At 41.9% G+C, this 9,639-nt stretch overlaps 1 protein-coding gene across 1 annotated transcript in view; it reads left to right on the forward strand.

Moving 5' to 3' along the window:
- LOC104966338 (protein SHQ1 homolog) overlaps nt 1–9,639 on the forward strand; it is a 42,519-nt gene that overhangs the window by 14,321 nt on the left and 18,559 nt on the right. The window contains exons 7-8 of the mRNA XM_010795527.1: nt 1,718–1,875; nt 2,351–2,404. Of these exons, the coding sequence (XP_010793829.1) occupies nt 1,718–1,875; nt 2,351–2,404 (212 nt within the window). The remainder of the gene's footprint in view (nt 1–1,717; nt 1,876–2,350; nt 2,405–9,639) is intronic.

Genomic DNA, 9,639 nt, shown 5'->3' on the forward strand with positions numbered 1-9,639 from the left:
CTCCCTGGGGGGGCGCTGGCAGGTTTCTCCAAGGCAAGAGCAGCAACCGCTCACGTCATCATTAGAGAAAAAGTAGATCCATTCTTAAAAAAGTAGATCCGGTCAGACTATTTTTCTGGTCAACAGGAAAATAGTTCTTTAAGGTGTAGTGATACCAACCCAGTCTCATGGCAGTCTGTGAACCGGTCGTGAAGTCATTTGATCTAATTATTGATTTGTGTTTATGTACACATGTTTTTTTTCGTGCCATCAAAAACGAAATATTGTAGTTTAATTAAAAGTATATTTCGTGCCTAATCCTATTGTTTTTTAAAGTCAGGTCAATTTAAAATGTTGAGTCGGTATATTGAGAGCCGAAGTCCCGCCCATCTATTCGGAAAAAGTATGTATTGAAGTCAATGGAGAGAGAAAGATTATCTTTCGATCCCGTTTCAATTGTGCCACCAATTACACATATGATGTTTGTCAATCTTAAAAAATCATTTCCATGTCAAGAAAGTCACAGTTTGTCGTAAAACTGTTGAAATATAAGACTATGAAAAAAATGCAACTAGAAAGACTACAAATCCCAGAGTCCCGGTCCCGCATGCTGGCTCTTACGGAACCAACTCACTCCCCTTGTGTGTGTGTACAGCTCTCAACATGCCCAGACTTGTAGTGATTTCCACCTCTTTTAATACTTTCCGCCTCATTCTGAAAGAAAGAAGTGAAACGTGCCAACGTGACGGCCGTCTTGGTGTGTGGTGCGAGATGGGAGATGTAGTTCATTGAGCGGTTTCACACAAAATAATGTGTTGCTTCACAGTTTTGCGACACATTTTAATTTGTTTGACTTGCAAAATTATCTTTTAAATGGACAGACATCATATGTGTAATTCGTGGCACAATTCAAACGGGATCGAAAGATAATCTTTCTCTCTCCATTGACTTCAATACATAATTTTTCCGAAATAAGGTCCCATGGAGCTCCCCCGAAAGGGGAGGGACTTCGCCTCTCTATGATAAGAGGACTGAGCCTCCGCATGTCTGATTAAAAAAACTGTTTTCTTTAACACCTTTTGCCCTCAGCTTTATTCACACTAATGTTTTGCTACGGGCTGATACCTCAGCATGAAAATCACCTTCAGCGGCTGGACAGTTGATCCTGTTATATTACCATAACAATCGCATTTCAAGGTCGGACTACTTCAATGACACGAAGCCTTGATGAGATTTGTCCATTTCATTACGTACGGAACTCTTCAGTCGGGAAGCTAATCGGCAATCCCACAGAGACACACATTGCTTTAAAATCTAGGCTTATTGCATATTTGGTAAAAATGTACTGTCAATATCTTAGTCCGGAGCATTCAACGTTTCCAAAAGAGCACAGTAAACCGTGACGTTTGTTTGTATTCCGATTTGAAATGACAGGCTTATTGTGGACAGAAGGCCAACACGGAGAGAAAATGGTGCTTTCTCAGATTTAGCCGGCTTAGTGTGGACGTCATCTTAAAAGACGCAGGACACTAAATCCACATTATTAAGCTGTGTTAATCACAGCAGCGCCATAATGAAACATCAAGGCTTTTTTCTGGATACATGGTGGCTTTAGCGTGCTAATGTTTTTGTTGTCCATGTAAATCTTGTGTGTCCAAAACTAAAGGATTGCCTGAATCACTACTGGATTCCTCTGCAGTTCAGTGTCTTAAGTCTTTTTATACATTTTCTCCTGCAGCTGTATCATTCACCGACGGCGAGAAGGAGCAGCTGAGGAAATTCACAAACCGTTCCTACCTGCTGGACAAGGCGTCCCGTAACCAAGTGTGGCTGAGCCTCGTGGACATCCTGCTGACATATTCCTATGAAGTGCGCTCTACAGAGGGAGAGCACAACGTGAGTGTGTGTGTGTGTGTGTGTGTGTGTGTGTGTGTGTGTGTGTGTGTGTGTGTGTGGGTGTGGGTGGGGGGGCAAGAGACAACTCCTCCTGAGCAGCACTTAGCCTTGGATGACAAAGCCCTCTATCCTCAAATCCTTTAGACCCCCTTCCATTTCATTCAAAGCCTTAAGAGATTACCAGCAGATCCCAGAGCTCAGTCCGGGCCTCTTTGTGTCACTCTGCTAAGGTAGCTGCACAGAGGAGAGGTGAGCCGGCCAGATTTCATTAGAGACAGTTCACAGCGCGTGTGAATGAAAGACTAGAGATATTTGATATAGCAAGATCCGTCATGGGAACATTTTAATTTGGAGACCAAGTCCCCTAGCCTGCTCCTTGCAGTGAACATGATTTTATCCCATCAGAGTTATGTTACTGTGTATTCCCCCTGTCTGTCATTGCTGTGGTGATAAGTGGTCCCTTTCCCCCCCGCAGGTAGAGTCACCGTGGACGATCAGAAAACTCAGCGGGACTCTCTGCTGGCTGGAGGTGAGTCAGTTACTGCCCAAGGAAATAAGATGTGAAGGATTTGCTCTTACATTCTTATGTATTTGCTAATTGAATTGTGACTAGAGCCATATTTAATAGGGCTGACATCTACTGGTCAGTTGGTCCGTTGGTTGGTCAACGGGCGATTGTCCAACCATTTGTTATTGGTCGGATTATGGAGGTTGTTTCTCTCAATCTCAAAATATTGCTGTTTACCATTATTTACTAGGGCGTGTTTGTGAAAGAAGAAAAGAGACTTGGTGCACACACACACACATGCACGCACACACGCACACACACACACACAAGCAATGCCTAAAGTTAGCCATTTCCTGTTGATTAACTATGAGTCTGTCATTTACGTGTAAAATGTATGTACATAATACTAATGTTATAAAGGATTTAATATGCTGCTAATAGCTTGAAATAATATGCTGTCATTTCCCCTTAATTGACCAATTGATATGTTGAAGAGTTGGAAGAGTTTTAGTGAACCCAGATTTTCTTTGTTAGTTCCGGATCAGATGTCCTCTCAACCTTCTTAAACAGCAACAAACAGGCCTTGGGAAGAGTGATTGCACATTAAAAAAGGTCATTTGTACAATTGCTTTGGCTCTTGAGGGTCCTGTGTGAGTCTAATAAGTAGATGTTCCTTGACTCAGCGTTGTATGCCGCTAAAAACTACAAGCAAANNCTGGCCCTGGCCTGATAGAACCATAATTTTATGGGGCCGGAAAAAGTACCCGCTAGCCGGTGCTACGCTATATGGAAAGGCCACCAAAAACTGGCCTGGCCGCTTGAGGACGATTAAGGACGCTTAAACGGGGCTACCCGCTGCAGTGGGAATGCGCCATAAGTCTTTCTTTTGAACACACGGCCATTTAATCCCCAGGATAATTTCTGTGAGATTTATGATCCTCAAAGATTGAAGTAACACTCCGTCTTGTGTACATTTGTCTACTGAACACACACTTGCTCTTATATTTGTATTCCTCCGGTGCACTGCATATCTACTTGCTTGCATATCCCTTGACTCCGCAAGTGTTACATCTCCTCTCAAAGCTCAAGTGTTTGCAGAAGCGGCTGTGCAGATGTGAGTGCACGTGCCTGAGCTTTCTTTGTGTGTGTTCTGTTCTGCAGCTGCACTGCTGAGGGACTCAGGTAGCGCCTGCAGGGAGCTAAAGCCTGACGTAATGCAGCAGGAATCTCCTTCCCAGCAGAGCCTCGTTCCCACTGCAGCCGGAGAGATCATTCCGCTGCATGTGTATAAATATATCAAGTGTGCCCGCGTGTGTGTGTGAGTTCTCGAAGCCAATACACAGCCGTGCTTCTCCCACATCGGGGGCTCAGCGCAGGGACTCTCCTCATGCAGAGAGAACAATTGCTTTCAGCTGTTTTATAAGCTGCCGGGAGAAGGAGAGAAAGAAGAAGCGTCTGAGTTACAGCGTGCTCCTGCAGACTTTCAGCGCGCCTTTCAATACCGCACGCCGCAGATAGCTTAAATGGGATTGAAGTCTGTTTGTGTCGCCCCATTAGGCTTGCCACAGATCCCCATTAAGCAGATGTCTCTTTTTTAAAAGGCAACAGTTAGTGAGTTTGCAGAGAGCGGGGGGGAAGCAGACGTTTTGAGATATTTTCATTTGATGGAAATATATAATTCAGATGTCAGATGCATCTTAACTGATTTAGTGTAAGCCTGTTCAACCTATTTTCTGCCCGTCATTAACTCCTGTCATCATGCGCCTGAACGAGGACAATTTGCCCCCCCGGCTGTTCCACAATAGCAGGTTGTACTCCAACGGTAAAAAAACTTGTTTTATTTGCGTAAATATGTGCAACAGTTTGAACCTGAAACAGGAAGACTGTGTGTGTGCTGATATTTAGAAAAATGTTGCACCGCCAGCCTAACAACAGCTGATAGATGTGCACGTGTGTGTAGTTTCAGCTCGAGATATGTTCAAACTGGGAGCTTTTTTAATTCCAGGAAATAAAATGTGACATTTTCTAACACCTATTCGATCTTGTGAGGGTCTCAAAATAAGTACAGCTCGATTGCCTTAGTATAACTCACCTCAAATTAAAGAAACACCTAACTGTTCTGGTTAGTCTTTCCACTGTTAAAACAATCACTAAAAATAAAACCTACCCCACCTTGCCTTTTAATAGAGTTAACACATTCTGAATCAAAGTTTCTCTCATTCACAGAACCAGTTTAATTGCAGAATAAACTCACCTGAAAACGCTGAGAAACAAAATGAAACCCAACCCAATCGTCTTACGTAGTCTTCCCACCGTTACAGCTATCAGCCGTTCTGGTCTTGTCTAAATAAACCCTTATATCACTGAGTTAGATGTTAGAATATATTGACTTCACAAGCTGTTTTCTCGCTATCTCTCCATCTCTGCCCGCTGAGCAGCAGCTCTCACTCATTCTTCGGCGGCAAACCAATAAATGTAATCTTATCTTTAATCTTAAATGAGTTGACAAAGAAAGAGAATAAAATAAAATGTATTTCATGCATCTGACTGGGTGCATTATCCCGCTTGGAGGAGTTGGAGAATTATTCCAGGGCCATTCATCCATCATTATCGTCTTAATCTGAGGGGGGGGGGGGTCCTGTCGTTGAGAGTACGGGGCATGGATGTATAAAGAGAATTGGATACACCAGTGTTCATTCCTTTGAAAGATCCTCGGTGTCGCATGAAGTCAAAACGGCCTGCCTCTCGAGAGATAAGTACCCATATCTGGGCCAATGGAGCAGATGCACTTGCGTTTTGATTAAGCTTTAAGGTCATTAAAATTAATGCTGCGAGAAAAATCTGGAGTCGGCTTTTACTGCATTTGACAACTTTAAGACCCTTATGATTTAGACGAGGGAAATATAAAAGTGTTTGTACTGGGTAGTTAAAAAAATATCCATTGATTTACAAACGTCTCTTTCCCAATGTAAGTCAATGGGGAAAAAGTCCTTATGAGCACAATGACGTCACGGACTGACACAGAAGTCGTTGTGCCACCCATTGGCCACTATATCAATTTGCTTCAATGCCCGGCGTAACTTCTTGAGGGGTTTGTAGGGGGCCCCCAAAATTCCCTTTCCCTGGACACATTAACAGCTTTGACTTGGGGATTCAAAGGCGTTCTCAGGTCCCTGGTTCTCAATACTCTGACCTTCTCCCAGCTGGAAAAGCCTTAACAAAAAATGTGGCACTATTAATAGATCCTTGAACACCTCAACTGGCTCCTTTTTATACGCAAGGAGCATTTGCTGTACTCTGAATCCTCTCACCACTATAGAGAGACGAAGGCCCGCCTTCTACTTCCGCCCCATGGGACCTTATTTCGGAAGAATTATGTATTGAAGTCAATGGGGAGAGAAAGATTATCTTTCGATCCCGTTTGAATTATGCCACGAATTACACATATGATGTTTGTCAATCTTAAAAAATCATTTCCATGTCAAAAAAGTCACAGTTTGTTGTAAAACTGTTGAAATATAAGACTATGAAAAATACGCAACTAGAAAGACTACAAATCCCAGAGTAAGTAAGTGATGTCATTAACATTACACCAGGGCTCTCGACTAACTTTTTTCACCATCCTCCCGGAACCGTCCCGAAATACAATCTAAGCCGTCCCGAAATTAATGTGGACCGTCCCGAATTTAAAATATTAGTTTTTCTACTACTTATCATTAGTTAAAATCATTCAAAGTGACCTTTAACATAAATAAAACATCATACAAATCATTAGATGATAATTCATCAACCTTTTTATTTGAGTAAATCAGTCAATCACATAAACAAAGGCCAAATATATTTAAACAAACACACAAACGAGAAAATGACTCTAATATTGAATCAAATCAAGTCCCATCCAATTAACAAAAAAATCCAACACTCTGTCCTGAAGACAGAACCCAGAGTAACCACTAACCAGGAGGACAGTCTGTAACACAGTCAGGAGACCTTTACAAACTGCCCCGCCCCCTCGCACACAGACGGGAGAGAGAGATCTCGTCTGGATTGGAAAGCTCGAAAATACATCATAGACGCATGTTGTAGTCTTATTGCATATTAGAAACGGAGTTGGCTAAACTAAAACTGCGATATAATGTTTATGTAGCAATACTACATATGACATATCTTTTTTAAATGTCTCTGGTACCGATAAAAAGTCAGATAACGTCGGAGCTTAACGTTACCACTGTCTTTAATAATTCCGGCCCGGGCGGAGCCCGTTTAATACCGGGGCTCGGTACCCATCCATACATGGGGAGAGGCGCAGCATATTGCTAAGGACTAAATACGATGGAGGGTTCTCATCTCAGCCTTATTACCCATAGGGGATGAAGTGGAGTAAGTAAATAAAGAGGCCGGCGCTCCAGGGTCTGGTTCTGCTGTGCGTTTTTTTGATGTAATGGTAAAACATTTCAGAATTCCTCCACGGGATACCATTGTCATTTTACATCACTCAACCCGCGAAATACACACACTCAGTACATAGCCTACTGTAGATAGACCCGCGAATTTGCGGGCCAGGAATTCGCGGGCACAGCCAGCTGTGCGGCTGGGTGACAGCCATGGGCACAGCTTACGTCAGTCTGTCTGTCTGTCTGTCTGTGTGTGTGTGTGTGTGTTTCGCGGGTTGCTAATGTTTCTTTATTATTAATAACGACTCTAATTAACTAAGTAAAATTCCGTAATTAGCTCGTCTGTGGGGTATTATTTATCATTGTTTCACAAACAAGAGATAGTAGGACATTATGGTACGTATTTCTTTTAATCGTGAACGTCCCAATTTGTAGATACGATCTTTTCACGTGTGTGTAGACTAGCTCAATTTTGATTTGACCATGTCTATTTTCGTTAACACGGCTGGTCGTACCTTATAAAGTTCCGAACCACTAAATGTGTAATCCATTACGTACTTACATACTTGGTCGACTTAGAGAATGTACGTTGGATCGCTGCTCTGTCGAACTCTTGTACTAACTTGTACACCTTCTTAGACGATGACGACAGATGAGAGCGTCTCGAGGTGTAACGAAAAGAAGGAGTCTGACGTTTTGCGACATACCACACACATGACACTCTCGCAAAGTTTGTACATTCATCATTACTCTCTAAAAATGGTCACGTCTCGTGAGAGAGACTCTCCGGATTCTATATTACGATGTTTATTATAAATTTTGTTAAATTTTGATTTATATATGTAACAAGAAATATTATATAATATAATTTATTCAATAATTTAAACAGTAAAAATGGTTTTTATTGAACTATTTAACATAAATTTTATTGTAAAAGGTTTCTTTATTTAGGAAACTTAGACGGATAAGTCTAGAAGTACTTAATACTTTTACCTCTCCATTTACTTTCTATCGACAGAGGACCTTCCATCTGTCCTGGACATACCATAGCAGGTCGTAAACCTTAGAAACCGTCGCCGTTCTGCCTGCATCTGTACATGTATAATCAGTGCTCACTGTGGTACAGTTGTATACGCGAATACCTGTTAGAATAGAAGTGATGTGAGTAACCTAACGAAAGATAAAGTGCCTGAAATGCTGTAATTCAGTCAGGAGTAGGTCGACATCTTGCAAAGAACATACAGAACTGTCTGTTGGACAGGAGTGTCAATTTATAGCGCTAGTTATCTTATTATTCGACTGTTTAATTGTGAATTTATGTACACGTCGGTCTTCCATTGTCTGTGTTCGTTTATAGGAGTACAAGTGTAAGTTGTGTCCAGTTAATGTGCTTTCATAAACATCACCATAGTCAGCGAAAGTATACGCCTTCTGCAATAACGTGGCTGGGATCTCGTCGTTCTGGCATCTATAAATACAGCTTAGGCGCTCGCTCTCAAGTCCATTATATATACTTAATGTTGATTCTATATCATGTAATTTCGTTTTTTTGTAATAAAACAGTAGATGGACTGTGTGGATTGTGTAGAAGACGTGGGGTGGTCACCCCGCGCGGGTTGTGATAACTTTTGCGAGCAGGGAATGAGGATGTACGCTACTTGTGGACTGCTAGTGTTTTAAGTTTCTTCCGTCTCCTGAACATTGTCAATGTTAAGACGAGTTCTCTGCGTGAGTGGTTCATCAATAGTACGCACGTTCCATCCTGTTTGTTCTCTCGGTCTCTCTAAGATAAGTTCGAACGTTGCTTTCTATAACGCTCGGGAATCGAAAAGATCACTCCAGAGAAACGCAATTTATAACTTCGATTTACAAAATAATTTGTAATACTTACTGGGAATATGTCATTGTAATCGGTTGTATCGGCACGTTCGTACACAAAACCTTCACCGGTTAAAGAACTCGCTCGAGTGTGTCTTGTGACTTTCTAGGACGATGATATAAAGTTCAGACGCTCTGAGAGTAACAGCCGATGTATGGTCACGAACGAAAAATTTGAGATGTTAAAGTTGATAAGTAGTTTCCCAAGAGGAAAAACTTACAACGGGAGTGTCACGTTGAGATCTAGGACGGTCGTAAACAGCGTCAACCCTTACAATATTTTTTTATTAAATCACGTTACCTACGTGCTTAATCTTAGAAAACCGAGGAATACACCTATGTTCCTTCTGTAATAAACCATACACTACTGCCTTTAAATTTTCTATCTTTCACATACCTACTTCATAATGAGACCGGGAAAGAGAACGTTCCGAGCTCGAATTCCTGCAGGAGCACACGGATGCCCCCGGCTTTTTTTATCACAGTCCGCTCACGTGAGTGCTTTTCATCATTAAAAACCCTTGTCTAGACGCATGCTCGTCCTAGTGTTTTATTTTTATGACGATTGAGATGATGTTTGAGCGCTACTTTTACTTTAGCTGAACTGCAAACAATCGTGTGTCAATAATTTAATGGAAGTAACAGTTGTATCTTAACTTCGTTGCGTGTTGTGTGTGTAATAATCCGTTAGGAGCGCTTTGTGTGTGGTGTGTGGTCGCTGTGTGTGTGTGTGGTCGTGTGTGATAGATGTCGCTGGGATAGAGTCTGTTGTGCGCTCGTAAGCTTGATGTGTGTGTGTCGCTCGTTGTGTGTGTGTGGTGTGTGTGTTGTTGTGTCTAAACCGTGTGTGGTGGATGGTTTGTTAGTGGGTTGTAGTCGTGTGTCTGCGATTTGTAAAACATTTCAAAGACTTTGAGACACACGTCGTGTGTTGTTAATAATTGTGTGTGATGTACACTTGTATTTGTGTCGTTTTGTAACTCG

This window comes from Notothenia coriiceps, unplaced genomic scaffold, assembly GCF_000735185.1.
Source record: "Notothenia coriiceps isolate Sejong01 unplaced genomic scaffold, NC01 NC01_scaffold00037246, whole genome shotgun sequence".
NCBI lineage: Eukaryota > Metazoa > Chordata > Actinopteri > Perciformes > Nototheniidae > Notothenia > Notothenia coriiceps.